The 25,865-nt window shown below is 37.4% G+C and overlaps 2 protein-coding genes and 1 long non-coding RNA gene across 6 annotated transcripts in view; 1 reads left to right on the plus strand and 2 right to left on the minus strand.

The window, feature by feature from the left end:
• LOC127371063 (immunoglobulin-like and fibronectin type III domain-containing protein 1) overlaps positions 1–25,865 on the minus strand; it is a 190,148-nt gene that overhangs the window by 12,026 nt on the left and 152,257 nt on the right. The gene's annotated exons all lie outside the window — the stretch shown is intronic.
• The window catches only part of LOC127371095 (uncharacterized), a 28,775-nt gene that overhangs the window by 178 nt on the left and 2,732 nt on the right, over positions 1–25,865 (plus strand). The window contains exon 2 of the long non-coding RNA XR_007886355.1: positions 22,318–24,638. This is a non-coding gene — a long non-coding RNA (uncharacterized LOC127371095). The remainder of the gene's footprint in view (positions 1–22,317; positions 24,639–25,865) is intronic.
• On the minus strand, positions 677–25,447 carry igfn1.1 (immunoglobulin like and fibronectin type III domain containing 1, tandem duplicate 1). 4 transcript variants are annotated; one of them, XM_051413631.1, is made up of 27 exons: positions 25,273–25,447; positions 21,148–21,233; positions 19,860–19,895; positions 14,733–14,852; positions 13,989–14,131; positions 13,249–13,348; positions 13,069–13,113; positions 11,946–11,979; positions 11,634–11,817; positions 11,389–11,502; positions 11,135–11,303; positions 10,652–10,924; positions 9,752–10,519; positions 8,737–8,841; positions 7,296–7,466; positions 5,918–6,042; positions 5,631–5,772; positions 5,115–5,408; positions 4,702–4,998; positions 4,414–4,593; positions 4,167–4,295; positions 3,772–4,080; positions 3,183–3,268; positions 2,889–3,081; positions 2,498–2,794; positions 1,477–1,803; positions 677–1,360 (listed from the first exon to the last, which is right to left on the minus strand). In XM_051413631.1, the coding sequence occupies exons 2-27, from the start codon at positions 21,194–21,196 to the stop codon at positions 1,356–1,358; spliced, it is 4,695 nt and encodes a 1,564-aa protein (XP_051269591.1). In that variant the 5' UTR covers positions 21,197–21,233; positions 25,273–25,447; the 3' UTR covers positions 677–1,355. The 4 variants fall into 4 exon arrangements, with proteins under 4 accessions (XP_051269591.1, XP_051269592.1, XP_051269593.1 ...); XM_051413632.1 differs by lacking the exon at positions 19,860–19,895 and having other exon boundaries at positions 25,273–25,446; XM_051413633.1 differs by lacking the exon at positions 7,296–7,466 and having other exon boundaries at positions 25,273–25,445.

Consider the following 25,865-nt stretch of genomic DNA (forward strand, 5'->3'; position numbering starts at 1 on the left):
AGAGATTTGAGATCCTTGCATTAGCTTATTTTAGAAATATTTAATAAAACGTGTTTAGAAATGTCAGAATTAATTAACCCTAATTTTATGCTAAAACCCTGTCCCAAAAATTAGACAATTTGCATGAATGTTCTTGTTTATTCAGACACTGCTTTTGACTCACAGGAAAAGCAAACAAAACAAGCCAAACCTCATTCTAATACTAATGAGCCACAATTATCTTTTCACTGTCATTTTAGACTGAAGCAGAATTATAAAAAAAAAAGTCATAGTAGCATGTAATTTAGCATTGTAATATGCACTTAACTTTGAAACTGAGAAGTGTCATCCTGCACTGGTCAGTCATGTTTTAGACCTGGGTGTGACTGTTCACCCTCTCTTCTTAAGTGACTCTAAACTTGGACTAATGTGTGACCCCACAAAAATGCTAAGAGAGGTAATACAAGAAGACTGGACATAAATTATTCACATAAACCTTCATGGAGCTAAACAAGTGGTATGCATTTTGATACTTGCTTGCTATGCCAAAGCTTGAGTCAGGGCAACAATTATATGACCAAGACTATAACCATCATACATGCAGTATGCATAGTATTTTTTGTGGATTTTTATTCACATAAATGCATTTTATTTATTTTTGGAACTGCAGATCAGATTAAAAATCCCACATCACAACAGCAGTATGAAATATTTATTTACACCAAACCCACACATATTGTCATATGTAGAACAGACTGTAACAGTCAGTATCATACATTTTTCATGTCAGTATTTTTTTTTTTTTCTCATCTCAGTTTCAATTGAGGGGGAGATTAAGGGAAACTAACAATTGCAACCAAAAATCTAATCACTTGAACAGAAACCTGCATCTAAAAATAAATTGAAAGACACAAGCAGATAGTTCCATTAGCTATAAACAAACACCTTAAAATAGAACTTTTAAAATCAAAAAGATCACTTCTACAGTGTCAAGTAATGTAAATAATTTTGCTGTTAAACATGCATGTTATTACAGTTAAAATGTGTAAAATTGCACATTCTTATTCCAAGCTTCCATTTTATTCAGATTGCACTTTAAATATAAAGAAACCAAACATAATTGTGGCTTTTTTTTTTTTTTACCAGCAATTTTCATATGCCTAAGACCTTTTTGTGAGTTTAACTTTAAATAAATGCCAGCCTTTGTTGGAATTTGTTCATCAAATAGTTAACCTAAAATGAAGATATCACAGGCGGTATTAAATAATATTACATTCTACATTTGACAGCGTGTGCTTAAGATGCAGTATGTGAAATACCAACAACTTGTTTCTGCAAGGGTTTTAGAGCAACTCTGCCATCTTCATTGTGTTCATTTATTCTGGAAAAAAAGACAAAGGCAGTTATTTCAGATTTCAAAGAGAAAAATCTAGCATGCATATCAATGCAAAACATAGTGACAGCATCTTTAAAATGCATTCTCTGGTAAAGATTTACCTCTGACTGTCAGTTTAGTGGAGCACTCTGCCCTCCCCTTAGAGTTTTCTGCAACAATCTTGTACTCCCCGGTGTCTTTAGGTCCAACCCTCAATATGAGCAGAGAACAGACTCCACAGGTGTTGGAGATGAAGTAGTTAGTGTTGGTATTCAGACTGATATTGTTGCGGAGCCATGTCACATGAGGTGTTGGGTCCCCTTTTATAGCACAGCTCATGTAGCATTCATACCCTTGAGGAGCAGTGTGCATTTTCAATGGAACAATGAACTTGGGAGGACACTCTAGATTACAGACCTTTGTTTCCGGCATGTTCAAAGTAAACTTTTCTGGAAGAAAGCAGATATGAATTGCATTGAATTAGAATTGTTATCATCTAACAGGAGAACGTGTTTCAAAATTGGCCTGATGGTGGTAATTTTTTTTTAACCATAATTGGAAATTTACAGGTACAGTACATCCTTTTTACCTTCTGTTTCTGTGTCTGTGCTAATAGAAAATGTGATGGCTAAATGGTTTGGAGTTTGGATCACAATTCTATGGATAGCCACAAAAAAGAAAGACTTCATTTGGTGTGATGATTGGATCAAATCAAGTCAAAACCCAATCAGCCAAAATAATCTGCTGGATATCGACAGACTTTAACTCTTGCCACAAGGAGCAAAGAAAGGTGATGATGCGTAAGAGCATTAAGAGTTACAGGCCAAAACGAGGGCTTTAGATTGAAGGTGAGGCTTGAAGGATTGATTGCTGTATAAATGTTACCTGCATTTTTTGTACTGACCCATGCAATAATTTGTCAGTGTACTGCACAAAAATAGTCATAAAATGATAGTAAATTGGCTGCCATAATCTTTGAACATTGTTATGAAAGATGCACAAGGAAGGAAAACACTTTAGCCTTAGTGCTTAGAGGCAAGATGTAGGTAACATGCTAGTACTGTATTTGCTTAAGTCTGTGTCTTGGTAATGTTTCTTCTGAGTACAGAAAAGTGACAACTTTCAGACAAACCCATAACATACCTTTTTTGGTAGAAATCAGCCACTTTGGTGATTCAGACGGTTTGGAGGAGCCCATGTCATTCTTTGCATAGACTCTGAACTGGTATTCTCTGCCGGGCATTATGTTGCAGGCTGTGAATCTATTGTTGAAGATCCGATCTGCAATAGTGTGCCATTGTCTTTTATTTGAATCACGTTTAGTCACCATGTAGTGCAGCCTGTCATCACGTTTCTCATCTGGAGATGGGGTCCAAGAAATGGTCACTGTGCCAGGCACGTTTTCATCAACCTCCACAGGACCTGGTGGCTTAGGCTCATCTGGAGTTCAAATACAGAGGTTGTTTTTTTCCTTTTGAGCTACAGAATATGGAACAGGAAAATTATACAATAAGAGGGTGCAATATTTTCTCACCTGTGACTCTAATTTCAATGCTGAATGTTTCTTGGCCAACAATGTTCTTGACAATGATTGTATAGATTCCAGTATCTGAGCGCTCAGCAGAAGTAATCAGGAGCTGGGATGTGCCCTCTGTGTTGCTGATGGTCACCTTTTTAGACACTGGTCCTCCATCTTTCTGCCAGGTGATATCAGGCCAAGGAGAGGCCTGCAAAGAATACAAAGATATAATTTTATGAGAAGACGAAATGAGATCGCTATATATACACTATCATGTATTTAATTAATCTTAATTACTTCCTAAATTACCTCAAAGTTAATGTTGAATCGTGCAGAATTTCCTGCTCTCACCACCATGAAACTCTTGATTTTGGCATCAGTTAACCGTGGTCTCACTAGGTGAAAAGCAGGGTCATTAATAGTGATCAGTTTTTATGATGAGGGTACAGTAAACCAGAAAATTGACAAGATTCAACTGCAAAACTGCAGCCACAAATTTTATATATTGTTTTTGGGGCTTGTTATGACATTGACATTGAATTGTAATAGGCAGACTATAGTGACAGGTGAAGATAGACAGCGGGTGGGGTGTGATATTCAGAAAAGTTGGCACAAGCTGGATTCAAACCTGCATTGTGGTAATGACTCAGCCTTAGTACACGAGCGCCCCTTATTATCTTTAATGTCATAGTCCAATATACAATACTGCCGCAATCATTTGTGTCATTCATTTGACCTCAAATAGGATTTATTATTGATCCAAATGTAGTCCCACCTTCATAATTCAACCATATTGACACCAAGCAGTTCATGTGCACCTGATTGTGTTATTATTAGTTTTTTGAAATATACAAAAACACATGTTTGACGTAAGTAACTTTGAATTAAATTTTCTTACCAGGAGGTGGCATAGCAAGGATGTAATTATCCAGTTCCTGTGTCTCTCCCTCTCCTCCATCATTAGTAGCAGTGACTCTAACCCAATACATGGCCAATGACTTCAAGCCTTTCACTGTATAGGAAGTCATGGTTATAGCATTTGAATTGCAGCGATCCCATTCTGTGTTTTCTGCAGGCCTGATCTCTACAAAATATCCTTTGGCTTCATCCTCAACCCCCTTAATGTCCTTGGGTTTGGTCCAAGACAGGGACAGAGTTGTGTAGGTGGAATCTGTCACTTTCAAGTCTATGACTTTACCAGGAGGCTCTGTAACACATGATTCATATTCAGTGCTGCAATGTGTAGGCTATATGAAATAATGACTGTGATAACATTTCTATAGGTCCACTTACTTTTAGGGTCTCTGGCAAATACAAACTCAGATGGTGTGCTGAATTCACCCGCTCCAGAATTATTGATTGATGCCACACGAAATTCGTACTCCATGCCCTCAACCACATCTTTAACTGCAAATCCCTTAGCTGTACAGAAAAAATACATAAGCAATATAAGAATTACAGCATTAGACCTTCACTTTTGTGTTGACACAGGCTGTCATAACATGATAAATCATAAATAATGTATGAAGAACAGAGCAACTTTTTATCATCTCTTCAGGTGGGTTGACTGGACCCCACAAGTTGCTGCCCTTCTTGCGTTTCTCAAGGTTGTATCCCAGAATATTGGTTCCCCCAGTGTTGGCTGGAGGAGACCAAGAGAGGTTGATGCAGTCCTTGAAGGCACTGACAACCTTTGGTGCTGATGGAGGTCCAGGGTATGCTGTTTACAAATAAGATTTGGGTGTAAATATTTTTTTCGTCTAGAAGGTAGATTTACTAAAAAGTGATATTTCTAAGATAACACAGTTTCGTGATGATCTAAGTTTACCTTTTGTACCGGCTTGAATGTCCTCTGTTTCCATCAGCTCACTCGTGCCCATTTCTGTCTCCACTCTGATGCGATAGCAGTACCTCCTGCCGTGGTCTACATCAGAGTCCCTGAATTTGGCATCTGGACCGATTGGCCCCACCTTCTTCCAGGTGTTGCGGCCAACTTGATTTCGTTCAAGGATATAGTTGTTTATCTTGCAGCCACCACTGTCTTTTGGGGCCCTCCACTTGAATTCAATTACAGAGGACGAGGCTTCAACAATCTCCAGAGGTCCCATTGGAGGAGTGGGTTTATCTGTTAAAAATAAAGTAGTATGTAAAATATGAATCTGTGTTTAGACAGGTAGTTTGTAGGTTACTTACAGTGTAAATACATACAAAATTCTGTATAAAAAATGTTTGAATACATACCCAGTACAACAATCTGGCTGAAGGCCTCAATTGTGCCAAACTCATTTTTAAGTTTTATCTTGATTTCACCACTGTCCTTGCGCTGCAGCTTTGTCAGAAGCAGAGAGGTGTAACCCTCTGAGTGCTCTACTTTGATATGTGATGTATCCGAAAGCTCTTCGCCGTCAAGGTACCACTGAATTTTTACAGGATCCCGTCCGACAAAAGGTAATTTGAAGGCAGCTTTTTGTCCTTTTTTCACGGTTACAGGGGTTTTAAATGTCTTCAGTTCTTCAGTATCAAATCTTGGTGGATCTACAATGATTGGTAAATCAAAACAGACAGATATTTTAGGCACTCTCTAGGTGGTCTATCTATGTACTTATTTCAACTTCAGAGTACTATCCATATGCTATATACAGTATATGCAGTACTATTAAAAATCTGTTTTCATCACAACCTTGATCTGCAGGCACTCTCGAATGAATGATGCATCCACTTTATGCAAGTAAGTAATTGCAAGGAGACTGTTTTTACCTTCAACAACAATCAAGGCCTCTGTCTTCCGTCCATCTGCTTCAAATTTATATTTTCCAGCAAATTCCTCAGTGACTTTGTGAATTTTCAGCTTGTGGAAACAGCCATCTTTTGCAATGGTTATGCCCTCAGATGATTTAATCTGGAAAAAAAAACACATTACTGTAACACAAGAAATATAAAGTCTCATTTGGAGCTCTAACGTATAGGATCATTAAAGTCACCTGTTTCTGTTTGGCTAATAACATTAATGTTACATAATGACCACATTTAGACCCTGGACTTACCTCCTCTCCATCTTTGTACCAGATTCCCTCACACTCTTCACTGCTCACTTTACACTCCAGCTCTGCTGCTTCTCCAATAATGGCTTTGCAGTCAGAAAGCCCAGCATGAAAGTGAACTCCTGGGTCTGAGGATTTATCAACCAGTAAGTTAGTGAATGCACACAGCCAACCGCTAACATCTGCATACAAGTTGTTGTTTAGTTTCAAGTTTTTGTAATTGTTGATGTACAATTACAATGAATTCAAACATCCATGTATGGATGTTTACACACTTACCTCAGTCAAACATTGCAAATTGTCTTTCTGCATTTCTCTTGATATCATGTATTTATTATAAAATACATGTTGAAATGCAGATTTAATGTCAGAAAACATCATATTTGAAGAGACTATAGGGATGTAAGAAGATTGCATTTTGCATTCGAAACTTGATGAAGATGTCTTCTTGGTTAATGTGTAGCTCAGTTGTCTTGTTTGGTAGTGACTTTCTTCAACTTAAAAGTTTCCAGAGTTGAATTGGCACAGATTGTCATCACCGAAGCTTTCATTTGCCTCTGTTCACTTAGCTGTTCTCGAAAGAAATGCACACATTTAAAATATAAAATATCCCACTCAAGTCTGACAGTGCCCTGGTCAGTGGAAGAAATTAGCATGTGGTCTCTTTGATCTGAATTCAGTCTTCAATGTGCAGAAATTGATTTAGAACATGGTCATCCTCCAAAGTCAGCTTGGGTTGTCTTCAAATTATGTAAGAGTGTGTTTACACACAAGTGTTGTAGGTGTTATATCAAGAACAAGATCAGTTCTGCAGTTGCTCATTTAAATAATTAACCTCAATGCACCGACTCATCCTGAATCAACATTTAAAAAGGCAAGCATGAGTGTTAACATAAAGCACAGGTACATTTAAACATACACAAACATTCTGCAAACATAATACATAAGAGACGAAGGTGGACACATAAATATTGAACAATACATTGCCTGCTGATATCCAACCTGTAGGTCATAGAAATAACATTATTTAACTAATGATTTTCTATTGTCTGCAGAACATAAGACTAAAGTATGTTTTCATTCATTTCACTGGAGAAATTATTATAATGTATGCGAATGAAAAAAACCATTAGTGCATCCAATTTGATTAGCATTTCTTACTCTCAAGGCACTCTGAAGGTTAAATCCACTCTTGCGGAACTCTCTGATCATTCTAAAAGGCCATTTAACCAATTAGAGATCAAGTGTAGCATTCTGCTCAGTGGTCACACACTTTTTCTGTTAACCCTCAAATCACTGGAAAAGTCATCAGCTTATCAAATGACTTTGTTCAGTGATTGTGCTTCCCATGCAGCAATTAATGCAGCGCCAGTAATCTTACCACTAACTGTCTCCGCGATCAATGGGCCTTGCCGTGCACGGCCTGAGTGCTTGCCAGCTGCTGCTGGCTCACCACCGTCTGCACCCTCACCATTTTCAGCAGATTCATCACTGCCTGCTGTTGGCCCGGTGCCATTATCACCACTGGCACCACTCGCTTCTGTGTTTTTTGCTTTTCAGTTTTAGGGGATATCATCGTAATTACCATCAATCCAATGTTTCTCATTTGCTGTTGGATATGCCTTACAAATAACATTAATGAAAACAGTAACAATAACAATTAAAATGTCAACATGGAGCATGAAAACAAGATCAGCAGCAACAACAGAAATAACAAACATTAACTTCAATGCAGAAGAAGAGGCTGGTGGAAAAGGTGATATCCAACTCACTATTCAAGATGAGTTCCATAATGGTGTCATTGTGAAGTGACTTAATTAACCTAAAGGCGTGGATAGTTTTCCTTATTGCCGTTAAGACTGTTTGGCTCTTGAGTATCATCTTACATAAAGTAATTTACCATAAGGAATGATACCAGTGACAGAAGTGCTGATACTTTAATTTCCGTTTCTCAAAAACACCAAACCTCAAAATCTTTTATAAACCGACACTTTTATGTTATCAACTTGAATACATCCGTCAGAAATTCACCTTTCACCCCTTTTTACCCTCTAACATAGCAAACTTGTACATGAATTAAACAAGATGTTAGTAACAGGAAGACAAACATGTCTACAAACAAGAAAGCACACACATTACGCACAAAATACTAATATAGAACACATCTATATTTATTTAGGTGAAGGATTAGATATAAAAGAAAGCAGAATTTAGCATAGCATATACATGCTATATTGCTATCTGTTTCTCAGAAGAGGCACCAAAACAAACATTAAGATATAGATGTATAGAATTAAGATGTATTAATCAGTGTTGTGAATGATAGTGATAAATAGTTAATTAACTTCCTGCTAAATTTAGCAGACAGTTAATGAGTTAATTACATAAAGGATCTTCAAATGTCTTCGGAATGAAAACCATGTGTGGAATTTAATCTTCGTACTTTTTAATGTAGGCGCTCAACCTGAAGACTCTAAACCCTAAACCCATACTACAATCTGAAAAATCCTGGACATAGTAAGTTCAGATACTGACGTTCTGAAATACTGTTAAATATTTATATTTAAATTCGCCCGGGTCAGGTGGAGCTTTGCACTAACTCTACGACTGGCAAAGCGGAACAGTGTAGAACCTGATGTGTCAGTGGTTTATTTTGGTCAGTGTTATTTTATACATTTATTGTTAATTCAGCTGCATCTAAGTTAGGAGGTGTTTAGAATTTCCATTTCCTAGTTGTGTAGGAAATGTCAGTCATTTTCATTCCCAAATGACTTTAATAGTCAGTAAGTTGTCTACAGCATGCAACCTTTGACATCTCTTACCAACAACAGGTTCTTCAACCTCCACAATTTTCTTTTTGGGACGTTTTCCTTTTTTCCCAGATTTTTCACCTTGTTGATTTGTGGTTTCCTCATCATTATTATCTCCTATTAGTGATAATAAATAGCAACTTTATATAGATTGTCATGTATATCTAAATGCAATAATGTGCTATCATTATCATAATGTTGACCTAAAGAATTATATATAATATGTATGTTTATAGAAGTATTGTTCTTCAGTTTTGAAGATTAATAGACTTTTATAATTAATATGAAAGTTAATGGAAAAGACAAACAAGAGTAACATATAAAGGTAACTGTGCAATGAACAGAAGAAATAAAGAGGAGAGTAATTTCAAAGCACAGAAAACAAACAACAACAAAATAAAAATACCTTATATGCTACTAGTATAATCAGTCCTTCCAGGAAGTTGCGATGTTGCAATCGCAACAATTACTGCAAATTCAACCAATCCCTGTGAAATCTGTGCAACCATGTAATTTTGTCCCATCACTGTAACTTGTAAGCAAATTTGACCAATAATTGTAGTTTCCTGTGCAAAATGTTGAGCCATATGTCACCAAACTCATTTCCTTGTTTCTAGTTGTGAGGATGCAGACAAGTGCAACATATATGTCTTACATAGACCCTTTCCAAACAGCAATTTCTTTCTCACGGGACAGTTGCCTTCATATTGGACTGAATTTTACCTTTATTTTAAACTGTTTGTGCAAGTTTCACTTTCTATCCCCATTTCTTTGCAACAAATGCCTAAAAACATTGTAACATGCATTGCAGTCCCCCCCAATCTGCTGTGAAATCAGGCAGGCATTTTATACTGTAAAAATCCCCCAAAAATTTAGAAATCCTGAAGGGACTGAATAATTTATATAATATAATAATTCCAAAAATGAAAACAGGTTCTCTATAAATCTGATTATATTGAATAGCATCCTGATAGGCATTAGGAGAATAACTGTGACATTTTGGAGACAATCTTTTGTTGTCACTTACCTATTACTGTATCTGGAACAAGTGGACCCTCTCTCGCACGTTTCCTGCGTTTCCCTCCTTCTCCACCTCCTTCTCCATCTCCTTCTCCACCTTCTCCTCCCTCTCCCCCCTCTCCTCCTGCTCCTCCTGCTCCTCTTGCTCCTCCTGCTCCTCCTGCTCCTCTTGCTCCTCCTGCTCCTCCTGCTCCTTCTGCTCCCTCAAATTCTTCATCAGAATCTTCAAAGGAATCGTATTCTTCATCAAAATCTCCTCCTTCACCACCTCCAGCTCTGCCTCCAGCTCCACCTTTAGCTCCAGCTTCACTTCCATCACCTCCTCCTCCTGCACCACCACCAGCACCACCACCAGCACCACCTTTGCCACCCTCAGTTCCATCACCCCCTGCACCACCTCCAGCTCCTCCAGCTCCTCCAGCTCCTCCAGCACCATCCTCAGCAGAGCGTGCACCACCTGCTGCACCTTTCTTAGATTTCCTTGCAGCTCCATCCTTGCCAGCTGCTGCCCTCTTTGCCTTTGCAGCTGCCTTGGCCGCTGCTTTGGCTTCAGCTGCTTCCTTTTTAGCTGCTTCAGCCTCTGCTCGGGCAATTGCTTCTGCAGCTTCTCTCTCTGCTTGGGCTTTTTTGGCAAGTTCCATTTTTTCTTCCATTTCTTTCTGATATTTTTCCTGCTGTTCCTTAGCTATTTTCATCAGATCATCTTCATTGCCACCTCCAGCCATAGTAGATTTGCGAGCAGCCTTCTTGCCCTTGTTGGCAGGATCTTTGTCGGCTATAAAAGATAATATTGCAAATGTATTTATAATTTTTAGCTTAATGTTAATTTCAGAATGTATCTGCACAATATATCATAATTATGTATGCAACTGGACTTTGTACTGCATCAAGAGAATCATTTTCTTACCTTCAACTACAAGCCAGGCATTGCAGGATTTGATTCCAGCCACAGCAGCATAGATACCAGCGTCCAAAGGCAAACAGTCCCGGACAATCAATTTGTGGATAAGATTATCTTCTGACACAATGATTTCATGTTTCTCACCATTTGTCAGCGGAGCACTTTTACCAAACCATTTGACCTCACTCATAGGTGCTGTCAGGACACACTGAAACATGGCATCCTCTCGTTCTGTTGCCTTAACCTCTTGTATTTTGACAGCAAAGTCAACTTCAGGTACTGTGATATTACAGAAAGACAAAAAAGAAGCAGAGAAAGACAAATGAATTACTTCAGTGTGTCCCATCCACTTTCCAAACTACTTATTCTGTACACTGTCAGTGGCGGCTGGTCAACTCAAATTGCAGAAGAGCAACAATATATCATTGATCATTGGAAAGTAAATGAATTTAAGCTAATGTAATCTTAATCCCTTGATTGAAGACATACCTTTAAAATCTGTGGAGAAAACATTGACGCCCTCAACATCCACTGAGTAGAGTCCAGCATCTTCTGAACCTAGTTTTTTAATTTTGAAGACATACTTCTTGCCAACTTGTTTCAAACTATGCTTCAAATCCTCGCTGTCTTCTTTGGTGAATGGAACCATAACGCCATCCTACAGAATTTAGGGACATGTTGTCATTTTTAAACTGATAATAAAATGCAGTAAAATAATATTGGAGACAGCAGTGAAGCCTCACCTTGTACAGGAAAATCTTGCTGGTAGGATCCTTGAGGTCCATGTCCAACTCAATTGTTGCACAGTCGTCATCGCTGACCTCAATATGTTTCAGTTTAGTGATATGTGAAACAAACTACAGTATAAATAAAGAGACAGAAACAAAATTATAAAAAAATATTTTGAACCAAACACCAAAAATTAACATTCAGGTTAGTGTCATAAAGAGATGCTAACATTTTTGTTGAAAACCAAAAGACCACGTACCTCTGCAATCTCCTCCTCTCTCTCTTTCTTCATTTCATTGAGTTTCTTCAGCATGTGGCGGAAGTCTGTGATACCATATTCAGCACAGATGCGCTCATAGTCTTTCTTGTCTGCACTAAGGAGGATCTCCCAGACCTTGTCCTCTGGCTCCATTGGCTTTACCTCACGTGTTCCATCAGGATTACTGTAGAGTAAAAAAAGTTAAAAAATGTTCCCTTCCATCATGGAAAGACAGACTCACTGTAGGATAAAAAGATACCATAACACTTTATTTTAACAGACAAATAGCCAAGTATGCAGTATTTTACTCACCGTTTTTTAAGTCTTTTTCTGAATTCTGTTGGATCTGGGAAAACCATAACGAAGAATAATAGTCCATCACTACATATGCATATGCCACGCTTCGTCTTTTACAATAGTGTTCAAAAAGAGCAGTTTCAATTTAACAGTATTGGCAATGTAAATATAATGTTTTTATTAAAGCTCCATGAGAATTGTTTTCTTTTTAATAAAATGAACGCGCAAAAAATGTTGTCTTATCAAGAGCCAGTGTTTGATTTGTCCATTCTGGGCAACTGTAGAAGCTCAGCCTTCGTGGAAGAGGACCCGCTCCCTTCTGTAGATAAAAATGGCTCATTCTGACAAAAACACAACAATTCTTATTTCTGGTAATTGTACACTAAAGAAGACATACAAATAAATATTACATTACTTTTCTTCTAGTGGATCCTCCTAACAATGTACATTTAACAGTGCTCAGGCCAGAGAAGCCTGGAATAACTGGCCTGATCTTTCTAAGTCCATTTGATATTCATGGGCAAAAAGGAAACTATAACAAAAATAAAGGCGATCGATCTCAAACCATCCAGGTTGGTGAACCATAGCACTTTGTGTTGGGTTCATACAGCCTAACATGATTGTGGTTGCTTTTGTTCACATTTTCCAGTCAATTTCTAAGAGAGCCATTAATATGTCAAGTGTCACAGTGGCATCGTGCCGATGTGACAGATGCACTATGGCAGGCAGATTTTTCCCAATAATTCCAATTAATGAATGAAATGTCATGTTGCAATGAAAATATATGGGCTAGGTTGTAGCACAAAAAACTGAGTGAATGTATCATCCCAAGTATTGATAGCGATAGATAAAAAAACATCAACCTCTATTCATCTTTATACACCAGTTGCCCAATTCCCTGTGTTTTTTGTAAAAATGTGATAAATGTGTTATTAATTGCAGTGCAAGTTTGTCTGCTGCTGAGTGCTATTTGTGTCAGACAAGGGCATTGAAAGTACTGTATATATTAGCTCTCTTTGTGATACCTTTTGCCTTATAATGCTGAGCCTTGACTTGACAGCCAACAAAAAAAATACATTTGTAAAATTAGCACACCTCTTCAGATAAAACTTAGTGTCAAATGTATTTGAAACCTCACCTTCTACTGGTTTCTTTTGAAGTTCCTTGCTCTTAGAGAATCCAACTGTAGACAAACATTTTTTCATTACCTGTCTGTCACAATTCAATACAAATATGCCAACTTCTCAGGATATGTAATGAATTTATTATCTAACACACTTGAGAGAAACAGTAATTCAAATAATAATAAAGATCATACCCGAAATAACATTCAAGACAACAGTGCAAACAGCTTTTCCATATTCATTTGTTGCAAAACACTTGTAGGTGTCAGCATCCTCTGGAGCGACTTTAGGAAACTAATGAAATACAAACACAGAGTTAATGGCATTTTTATTATCATTGAAAGCAGTCTGAGTCTTAATGCATAGCAGCATTACATTTTAGGTGCAGGAATATATTCACTCAGATGGATTTGCAGGTCACCTTCATTCAACTTTGACCGAACAGATCTGCTTATTTGGCCAAAGGAAACTTTATTCTAATGTATACATTAGCACAGTATTAGACAAAAAAAAGTAGTGTTGCCGTCATACACTGTTTACAGTATAGGTTGACCTTTTAATCGATTTGTCAATGTTTTTATCACTATCTGCTGGTCTTTCTGGCACTCAGTGCTTTTCAATGTATGTTTTTAGAAAGCAAATCTTCACACACACTTCAATGCATTATTATGGTGATATGTTTAGAAAATTTTGGCTAGACCTAGGGGAACATAATCAAAAAATCCACTATCAGTAAACCTCTAGTTTACAGTCTGTGCTGTGATCACTCTGATCAGTGTTTATTTATTATCAGTATCAGAAACGAGACATCTAGTCCTTTTACAAGGCCAAGAGAGGGTACATTTCATTGAACGGAAACGTAATGTGACCATTCCTTTAGGGATTATTGCAGATTGTCATCATTTATACCTCAACTGCTCTATGTCAAGCTTACCTCAATGGTGTGTTCATGAGATGTCTCATCATACTTTTGCTGACACACATCCGGGTGAAAATGTATTTCTCCATTTGCTCGGCTCCATGTTACAGTAGGTGTTGGAGTGCCCACCACTATGGCTTTAAAGACTGCAAATTTACCTGGAATGGGATAGAATGAAGATTTTCTTGTTACACGGTAGTGACAAATTATGCATTGCTGTATGCTTTATTGTTTCAAATGCTGTTTAACAAGTTTCATCATTTCTGGGTATGTGATCCACTTTTTGTTCAGCTCTAGTCAAGTGTGTGCCATCTCATTACAAAAAACTGCTATCATTGTTTCTAATAATAATTAAAAAACAACAATTAAGGAACTAATATGTGTTTTGGAAGATTTTCACCCTAATAATAAACTATGTGACCTATTGGAGTAGTGAACAACATTTCCATTGCATAAGAACCATATGTGATGGAAATGATTCTTCCAGGTATTAGTCAAACCCTTAGGTGTTACAAAGGGAATGGAGTTATGGCTTGTAAAAGAATTTTGATTTTGATTCCAAAAGTTTGCTGTCCTCCCATAATTGGTGTGTCCACACGGGGGCCTTTATTCTGTAGATAAAAATGGCTCTTTTTTTCAGGTGATTATACACTAATGAAAACATACCTATGAATATTATATACAATTTCTGCCAATATATCCTCCTCAATGTTACGCACTGGACCTTTATGTTGATCTCTCAGAAACACGAAGACTTACCCTCTTGAATAGTCAGAGCAATTGGTTTGCGGGTGAAATCTGGAGTTGACATGTCCTCTGGAAGTTCCTCTATAAACTGCGTTATCATGACGCCGGGCACTTTCGACTTCTTCTTGATGCCTGATCAAATAAATTAACAATTAGACAAGTACAACATATAGAGGGCGCAAATTAAATATACAGTACATACAACATATTTAACTAGGCATGAAAATGCTAATAGCTTATTTTGAGGAGCCACCTCTATAAAGTTCAGTATCTTGAAGAAAACATTTTTTTTTAACTGAGGCAGATTTAGTGGATAATAAATACAAATCTAAAACCCAGACAAATTGTCAGCGTAACTCATACTCACGCTCACAGTCACAAACATACATGACAAGTGTTTATCTAAAGAAAACAACTTGTTTTGGAATAAAATGCCACAATAATGTTTCAAGAAAAGACAAAATAACTACCGAGAGGTGACTCATTCCAGTATTTTTTGTGATCCTATTCATTAATTTTTTTTCTTAATATTTATTTAAGATCATCCATCATTTTTCTTATAAACTGAGTGATGTATTAACATGGATAACACAAGCTAGTGCGAAAGTTCTGAACCAAATTAGCATGGCTCTCTCCCCCACCTTAAATATGACCCTGCCAAAAGTTTGTTGTATTTTGCAAAAACCCCATTGTTCTTTTTGCAAGAACAGAATGCAAGAGGGTTAATTTACATCCCCACCTACTCTACATCTCCACCTCTACATCTCCTGTGTATTGGCTTTTCTCTGACACTGCACCCTCACAACATGGAGCACTCGCACTGGATTAAGAGTGCTCATAATGAGCAGTATGTAAGAACGACAGTAGGGTCAACAATCCTTCCATTCAGAACTTTGTAAAAGAAAAAGACATAGCCAAGTTTTCTGTACTTTGGACTTCTGATATTAGTGTGTTTTATTTTGATATCAACATGCACCCCTGATCTGCCTTTATTTATGTAAGTATCAGGCGTAATAAGCTAATAGTTTGTGTTGTAATAAATTCAATATTCTTGCCATAAACATCAGTGTTTATGTGATGTTGAAAATGTGAGTGGTTAATATTAATTAGCATATGCAACAATTCATATTTTACTTTATATTCATTGTGGTTTAATAACAATAAAATATTACAGTCACAACTCTCATTTCTAGCTTGAAAATTTCACAAAAATGTAAGATAAAATGTTTATCTTTATCCACTAATTCTTATGTCAGCCAAATTACTAGTTCATTTTGTGTGTCCACTCAAGTATATGATTTACTCTACATTTAAAAATGCATTTCACAAGTTTTATACATTCTGCGCACACCTCATATGTTGTAAATAGATGGTTCCAAGTTTAGTGAAGAGTTGTGCAGACTTCTAGTCTTAATGTAGGTAGTTCAGTTGTTTTACTTACACTATTTGGATGAAAATAAGTCCTAAATCTTAAGAAGCAGCTAATGGCCACAGCAGTTTAATGCTGATTTGCCATGTGGACATGTTTCTTATGTACAGTCATGAAGGTGGATCTGTCATATAATTTAACACTCTATGTTTGTATTTGAACTATACAGTACATAATATTATTTCTAGCACAGTTCAGTCTAAATTGTGAGCACTCAAAACCGGGAAAAGTTTTCATGTGGCCAAAAAAAGCACTGTCCTGCGGTTTCTAGAGGGTCCGCAGGGTAAAAATTATATCCCTGATGATAGTCCATCTTTCCTGCACTTGTTAAGCGTGTCTTTAGAATTAGACATTAAAGCAGATTTAAGTGCTTTGCAGAAGTCCCAGAAACCCTGAGAGTATGGACTAACCCACTGCAATCTCGAGGGGGGCATCTCTGAATGCTGATCACAGGGGTTCAGCTGGTCCATGCATCCCTGGTCTTTAAATATTTTCTCTTGCCATGAAAGACCTGCAATAGGCAGAATATAAACTATAGAATATATAGTTCAAGTAAGGAGAAATGAGCAGGGTGCCCCAGCGTTTTGCAGTCTGAAGCGCTTTGGAAGTGAATTTCTTGCAGCAGGTGCTACAATACTGTGTGCGCGGCAGAGCGCTGATAACATTACATGAGTTTTGCTGCTGTTAACAAGCAGAGCGTTCACGCTGTGGAATCGCGAGGATGACATGGACATCATTAAAGCAATATGTCTGCATGGAAATATTGATCAGTCATTTAATGTAGAACAGCAATTAAAGCTGCATGTTTAAGCCAGGCATTGATTTTATGAGTCAGTCTGCAAAAAGTATTTGATGGAATATAATTGGCATACATTTGGTACAGACAGATTCATAATGTTCCTGTCCTACTTGAGCAGATTTAATGTGACTCATGTGCTTGATAAAGGCTGTGTAAAATACAGCATACCGTGGTCTGGATAAATACTCAATGCTGCGACTGTAACACACAAGCCTCTACACTGCCCCTCTGGAGCTACTGATACTTTGTGTAAGCAATCATCTCAAATGTCATTGACCATTCAACGCGCTACTTTAGGCTGCAGCTTTAACTTGCACATCCCTTACAATTTTTTGGGGGACAATGACATGGCTGGATAAATAACTAGTCTTATTGTTAAACATACTGTCAAATGATATTTACCGTTGGACGACTGTACGCAGTGTTATTGACTTTGAATCTTGCTAAAGTTAGCTCTTATCTAAGCGTAATCCTATTTACTGGAGTAGTGAACAACATAATGATTCTTCCAGGTATTAGTCAAACCCTCAGTTGTTACAATGGAAATGGAGTTATGGATTGTGAAAGAATTTAGATTTTGATTCCAAAATTCATGAAAACATAAATATAATGGTCTTAATTTTTTGCCCACGGTACAAGCTGAATAATGCCCTTCGTAGGCCAGAACCGCTTGCCATGCAGTGGAGCACTTACATATACATGAGTCATATTAGATCAGCATTTGCAAACATCACCAGACTCTTGATATCTTATTTTTCAATAGATCTCGACAGCTGTCAGACAGATAAGCATGTACATGGGTTGCAATCACTATAAAGTTGAAGGTTTTTCATTCAGTCCTTGTCTGAAATGCCTGTGGCTGTAAATACCTTGACTGCTCTTATCGTGTTTCTAATACAGTTGCACTAAAGGACTGCTTGTTCTGTTTAAGAGTTCTCTACAGAACTACATTGTTGTTTTAAAGTCCCTACTTTCGTTTTTTTTTAAATACATTTTCCGAAAGGTTTTTTATTTTGTTTTGCATGATGTTGAGCTTCATGATGATGAATTATTACCAGAATAGTCATTCGTTGAGAAGCAATTTATCAGAAAGAATATAGAATATAGTAGAATAGAATAAGAATATAGTTTTTAAAGTCTTCCCCAATCATTTGTCTTCTTATGCATTCATTCAGTTTTTAATTTCATTTAATAAAATTTTTTGAGTAGTGTGTAGTTTGTTTAATTCCGCACTAAATGTATCTATAGACTCACTGACTGCTATGAACTATGTGTGTTTTGTATCCCTGCATCGCACAATGTTGATCACAAAGCTACACAAAGCTTCGACAAACTTTCAGAAGACATTACAGTTTTCTAACCATGTTTTAAGTTGAAAATTAAGTATTTAGTCGCTGCACTTGAGTGCTGCACTTTTCCTCTCTTTCTCTGTGCTTTCATCTTTGTAATTTCCTGTAGCTTTTTACATTTTTCTTTTTTCCTATTTCATTCCAGTCTTTTATGGTTTACAAAGCACTTTGAAATGCCTTTGTGTATGAAAGGTGCTTTCTAAGTACACCTGCCTTGCCTTTCCAAATAAATAAATGAACAAATGAATGAATGAATGATAAAGAGTTCATTCAGAAAGCTTTTCCGAACCTGCTGACTCATCAACATGTTCCCACTGTTGTTCTGTTTATTCTCATCAGTGCAGTTTTAGCCAGCTGCCATTGTTGGCTTGGGACTTTGCAGTAACTTTGCCGTTCTTTGCCGCTCAGCTGTCCTATTTGTAACTGGAAAGCATGTACAAAAACTAATGCTGAACTTTTTTCATTTGTTTATGTCCCAATGGAATTAGATTCTGCTACTGGCCTACACTGTCAGTGACTACATTAGTTACAGTTTATCACTCAGATTTTTATCAGATTTACTGCAAAGTTTTCTGTTTTTTTTAAGATGTAAACTAACACCTCTTGCTCCATGGCCATGTTAACAGAAAATGACACTTGCCATGTATGATCTCATACCTCAGAGCACTGTGTACTTGTGTTGCCCCAAATTCTTCACAGCAACTGTCGCAGAAATACAAGAAATCTAAAGATATTGAGAGTTTGGTGAGGCTTAAGAGCTTCCAGAGGTCATGGGTGTCATTCCGGCTGATTACCTCGAGACCTCAATGTTCTGTGTTAACTTGACAGCACATGGTTCTTTTAGACCTGCTTTGAACTGCTAGGATCATAGAAAATGCAATTTTGTATCTGTGACAGTCCTTGTCGTCACAGTGAAGCCAAGCATAACATGTGGGTCAGGCATGAAAAGGCCGAAAATCTCAAGGGAATACAGAAAGGGTAACTTTAAAGGGTGATTCCGTTTGTCTTGGTGTTCATTGTATAAAAATACAGCCTCAAATATGATTTTCTTGTAGTCTTTCTATGGATACTAAATGCATGTAGTTTGCAGTTAAACAGTATTAAACCAAATTTACACGTTAATTATGTTTCAGACTAAAGAATTTTGTGATTTTAAAGAGGGACTGGGGTGGCCATTTAGATTAGCTAGATTTTAGGAGAGATCATGCCACTCCTTTGAGATGCCCCTGTAGAGAAAGTTCACCTATTGAGACTGAACTGTGCCAACAGTACTAACCAACATGTTGACATAAGTTTTAAAAAAGTGGCATTTTCCCTTTAAATTACAAGTTAGACACATGAAAATCAACCGCAGTGCCCTCTGGCAACAACCTTGGTTGTTGAGAATGTCACAATGAAATGCATCTGTTGTGACACTGAAAGTTGAATCATCCATTTTGGATGACACCTTTCAAAGAGTGATGGAGACCACATCATACATGCAAACTCACCCAACATGGAGTCATGCACTTAACAGAAGGTGAATCGTTTGTGTGATTTGATTTCTTTTTTTGCTCGCATACCTTTGTCGTCTGGGTGAACTCCCTCAGAATCGTCGACTTAACACGCAACGTGACAGCAGGAGAGGGAACAGGACAGGTAAATATTAATCCTGACAAAAGCACCATGGCAAGTTGGAACTTCGACAGGATTATGGACACAATGAACATAAAACACCACAATATACAGTGTAACCCAGGAATGGGAAGCACAGACACACAGACACACACTGAGGAAGAACAAAATATCTAGGGACACATCATACAACAAGGAATGGTTAGTCATAGACAAAATATAATACAGTATGTTAGCAATATGTTGTTACAGCAGCATGTAAATACTGCTGTGCAACTGCTGATTAGACTTAACTTCAAGCTCGCTCAGGCATTTTCTCATGGCTGAAATCTCAGGATGATTCCTGCGCAGTGCTTGAGAGAAATTATGTGCAAATATTTTGTGGAAAAGCAATTTGTTGGAAATTAATTTAAATTTTGTCTTCTATCAAACAAAAACACCATTTCACTTTCAATTTTCTTTCTGGCCAGCAACTGTTGCATTGATCCTCCATGATGATTTCTTTGCTCATCCTTGCAACCATCATGTGGTTCTTCAAATATACTCAAATTCTATTCTTTGTCTGACATTTCTTTTGTCATGAAGACATTCTTTTGATTACAGCTTATTTGCATCTGTAGTGCCTGTGGTCATTTATTTGACCAACATCTTCACAATGGGAAGCAGAAGTTGATGACATGGGCAGTGTCACATTCAACCTCGCTGCTTGGTTTGGAAAAACGTCTATTGGAAAGTAACATCTGTGTCTTTGTTGACAAAAAATGGTCTTTGCAGTTGAGTTTTCTTGACATCATGGATGATATTCTGTATGGTGCAGGGATTTGAAAAAACATGAATTTGATTTGGACTGCTTCCACTTGACAAAAGAAAAAGCTGTGGTGCTTATCTTCATTTCTTCTGAGTGGAAATGGTCAGTCCTCGGCATAATACAGCATTATTCAGACATCTTCGGTACAGTATTCGTCTTCAAAAAAGATGCTTTTTGTGGACACAGACTTTAATATAATCTGTGAGGTGATAAGCTTCCCGTGGGTTTTCTTGTCTGGCAGGGTTTTTTTTTTTTTTTTTTTTTTTAATGCAATGCCTTGTTCATCTTTATTTTGCATAAAGATTAGTTGTCAAATAAATCCAGTTCATCATTGTTCCTCAGATAAAAGGAAATACAGGTGGAGGCAGCTGCAATACCAAGCTCTTGACTGACCTAACTAGAGAGGGTGTCCATCACCCTGCACTTACCCGCCTGCCCAGCGGCAGTTTGATCGGTCACCTTTGACCTCTTCCACATCTTGGTTTCCTCTTGAGCTCTGCTGATTCAGAAGGCTCTGCAACAAAAAAGACAGAGGATACACAAGGAAATCTTTATCATTGTAAACGTGACTTTAAAGCAAATCAGTGATATGGACTGACAGTCTCCTCTGAGTTTGAGGTGTCAGTCTTTGTCTTGATGTGTGCTTTTAATTGCTCATTCTCTTTTAGAAAATTTAATCAGATGCCACTCAAAGGTTGTCAGAGATTTATTTATAAGTTTTGGAGGAAAATCAGCTGTGCTAAACTGCTCAGATGTTATTTTCCAAAGCACACTGCAGTTACTCTAACCAGTCAGTGAGAGGCAGCAACCAATGTTATTTACACTAACTGTTGGCTTTAACATGGGATGAATATCTATCTCAGGAATCCTTCACAGGCAGGTGTTAATTAAGCAAGGAACTTGTTGAAGCCTTAAATAAACCAGGTGAAGAGTTAGGCTTAGTTTTAAAATACTGTAGATACTGCCACTGCTACAGCCTCCCAGTTCTGATTAATATTAGCTGATTTGTGGTACAATTTGAAGAAATATATGCAAGAATCAAGATTAAATACCATATTTTAAATTACCTCTTAACAGGATTTACAAAAAGCAGCTAAAAGAGGCAGCATGCAACTTTACACCACAATTTTAACCAGACCTGTAGTTCTTCATTCACTTGATTAAAACAACTTATCAACTTTTTTTACTTAATGATGAATGTTATTTTTCAAAAGAAACACTGAGTCTGAGGAGGAATGTGTTCACCCCCCACCAGCATTATTTGGTTTGAAAAGTCTTTAAAGACATCAAAAGTATATTTATATAAAACCTCTAAAGTGAGAGTGACCATGATCCCAACTGACTCATATGACACCTGTTTAACTGTTACATGACAACTGACTCATATAACACTTGTTAAACCGTTACATGAGTCATGTCTCCTCTCTGTTATGAAAGGTCACATGCACTCACTTTATGCCATTACTATTTTTTGTTCTTGTAAAATTTGACCTAATGACACTCCAGTTAAGAGGTCTTAACCTTCTCATTGGACAGGGACTTAGAGTAGGTGTGGTTACGTATAGGCAATTAATATCATTTTCTTTATAACTTTGCAGCTGAACCTATATTTTCAGAAAATAGTGCTGACATGAAGAGGTGAGTCTTGTTTGAATTTTTCTTTATGCTCAGTGTGAATAACATTGTGCTTGTGTGTTTACCTGGATGACCTAATATAATAATATTACTGATACCCCCCCTTCCTATACCTTTAAAATATCTATTTTTAGAATTTTCCTTATGATTATGGATGTTTTGATTGCTACACATACATGCTGCCATAGCTGTACAAACTCTGGCAAAAATGCCTATACCAAAAGTGCTTACAAATGATTACAAGCGATATTTTAAATCTGTCTACTGTAAAAGTAAATAGCTGCTGTAGTATGCTGCCTGGTTTAGCAAATGCATGTGCACTCAACCTGCTCTAACTCCTGTGAAGCTTTGAAACCCCTCAGATTTTCTATTTCTCTGTAACGTTAAATATTCATGACTAAATTTAAAAAAGAACAACATTGTTATTATTTATTAAGAGAATAAGACTCAAAAACTATAATAACTTACATAATCTGCTAATCTGTGATCAGTTGCTTATAATAAGAAGCTGAGAAAATATATTTTCAGTTGCTTTAAACAACTAGAAAATTGTATAAAGGCTGAAATGTCCATTTAAAACATGGACTTGCACCATAATATTATTAGATATTGAATCTTAAAATTTCCCCCCCAAATTTTAAATATTTACAGCCTGTCCTGATACCCCACTGAAAATAAAACCTGCTGTCTTGGAAAGTAAGTGTTTTATTTTTAGTTGTACACATGCTCCAGCATATGTTCAGAAAGGTTCTGTGCTCCAGCAGCGATCTTGGCTCTTGGTGGATCTTGAAAATGAACTAGACAACGCATATGGTAAAAGCAAAACAGCCTGCAACAGGAGACATCTTGGCAGGAGTCATTTTGCATTAAAGGATACCCACTCTTCTCTCCTCCCACTGAATAGTTTTGCAATTTTAGCTCATTACATTTATAGTTTAATGTTTGGCTGAGGCTCCCATCTGATTTAATTAATTCTAAATTGTGGGGGAGGGGACGTTGTAGACAAAATAACTGTCAATAGATCCTGAATATCTTTCCTAGTCACTGTCCCTGAGACTTTAAAAACTGTTGCTGCAGGCTGCTCTACAGTAAACTTCTCTTGCTCTATACAAATAAGAGCCATGCTTCAAAACATCATTACATATAACCAGTATGAAGGCAGGCTGACTGTCACTGCAGGCAACATAACAAGTCACCAGGCTTAAAATTAGAGACGAGCTATCTGAAATGTTGGACTACTCTAGCAGAAAGGAAATATATCCAGCTTTTCACCCTGAGTCAACCCTTAGAGTTTGTGCTGATACTCGCCTTCCTGTGTCTTTCTTTTACTCTTTACTGTTGATGTTATGCTTGTATATGTCTCACTCTGTTATGTTCTGCACACACAATCATAAAGGACAAAATAATATTAATATAATTTTGACAGGTGAGTCTGTTTTCCTAATATGTTGTTTTTATCTAATAATAACTAACATAACATAATTAAAAAGATCCTTGTGACATTTATTTGCTCCCGTAGACTTTGACAGTTTGTCATAACTAACTCTGCTTTATTGCACACTGACATTAACAGAAAAAAGATTTTGTGTGTGAATTCTTCGCTGTCCATGCATGGTCAAACCTTGTGATGTTTGACTGTAATTTCATCTTTGCATGTGCATAACACCACATCCCTTGACATTTCTTAAAGCTGACCTCTTCTCGTATTAACAGCATGGAATACAGTAACACTCTCCAGAAGATGCCAGCTGAGTTATTTGAAGTTTGTTGAAAAGAAGACAAACGAATTGTGCAGTGTGTCAGTGGTACGTGACATGTCCAAGTGATTCTCAGCCACCCACCGCAGATGACTGCACCACTGACCACATACTCTCAAAATGGCATCTGGTAGCTTCTCGAATGTCCCTCACTGCATTTCTCCACACATCACTGACTGTAGCTGTGTGTACAAGACAGAAAGTAGCTTCAGCTGTGTAACTCACACAAAACCGAGCCTGATGACAAGGCCTTTCGGTGTCAAGTGAGCTCTAATGGTGGTACTCCTTCAAATCCACGTCTCAGTGGAGTTGCTCATTTGTTCAGCTGGCTGACAAGTCGATGCATATATGTTGTTCCGAACATGTAGGAAGCTTTAGCATGGTATGTGTTGCAGTATGTTTTGATCAGTCTGTGTATTCTCCACTTTCTAGTCTTATTTCTTAAATTGATTGTGTCCTTTCAGACCTAGAAAGCGTAACTGCATTGAAGAGAGGTGCTTTTTACAGACTCACAATGTGAAACACAGGTATAGAAAGAAAACCAACTACAGTGTGAAGAGTATCAGCCACAGCTCTGTGTGTTTCTTTAATGTGAAAAGAGTTCCTATTTTCTGCCAAACTACAACCCACACCCTGCATGCAGCTGAGGCTACATATCGATTTGATACCTCCCTCTAAAGTTAGTCATCACCCAACAACCTCACAGCTCTGACCTCACTGCTGTGATCCAGCTTCCCAGATTTAAAACCGTGAAATTCAAACTGAGAAGCCAGCATGCCTTACTAAAATGATTACATGCACCAACACCAAATTTGTGTGTCCTCTTCTGTTACTAAATCCTGTACAATGTTTAACGTATATCTACTTTATTAATATGGTTACATACTCTGTTATTTGAGCAACTGAAATTAGATAGCACATAAAATTCTATTAACTGTTAGTCACTTCATTGCCCTTTTAAACACAGCAACTTCAGCTTGTAGAGGAAAAATAGAAGCATGTCTTCATTACACACATAATGCATGTATAATTTAGACTTTTTTACTGCACCTATTTGTGCACCTGCTCACAAAATGCTGACGTGAAATAGGTCGACTAATCCATTTCTCCTCTCTGCTCTGAGCATTTTGTCATCCAGCCTTCGTTCTGAGGGCTACCTACCTGCTCACAGTCCTCAGTGCTTTCAGCTCTGGTCCCTTTCAGGCAGCAGTCTGGTCACACTGTGCCTTCTCCTAATTTTTTCAATGTAATAGATCCTTCCAGCAGCGTGCAAGTCTGTGCTTGATGTTCCTCTACTGACTAGACGCAGTGACTGCCAAAAGCTGTTTAGGCTTTTTTGTATTTGTGGTGACTCCAAAGACATTGGAGGTTGAGTGGGCGGTAAAGCGGGGGGGGCTGAGTGAACGGTTGGTCACAGACCAGGTTAAATACCTCCTTAAAGAATCATTTGTTCCCATAAACCAGGTGTAGTGATACAAATTAAGTTGAGGAAGCCAGAAATGTTCTCAGAAATGTTCCGAATTCCCAAGTTTAGTGCTTGATTAGGTGTAAATGTTAATGTGATTGCTTAAGTTTAATGTCCTGATTTGTGTTTTCCTAAAATTATTCTTTATGTAAATAAAAGGAGGCAAGACTCTGTTTTTTTTCCAAGCCACATAATAAAAATTATTCATAGATCGTAGACATATGATTAACAATGCACCTGATTATCTCACTCCATTAAGCACATTTTTATTACAAACCACACACTGCTT

This window comes from Dicentrarchus labrax, unplaced genomic scaffold (genome assembly GCF_905237075.1).
Source record: "Dicentrarchus labrax unplaced genomic scaffold, dlabrax2021, whole genome shotgun sequence".
NCBI lineage: Eukaryota > Metazoa > Chordata > Actinopteri > Moronidae > Dicentrarchus > Dicentrarchus labrax.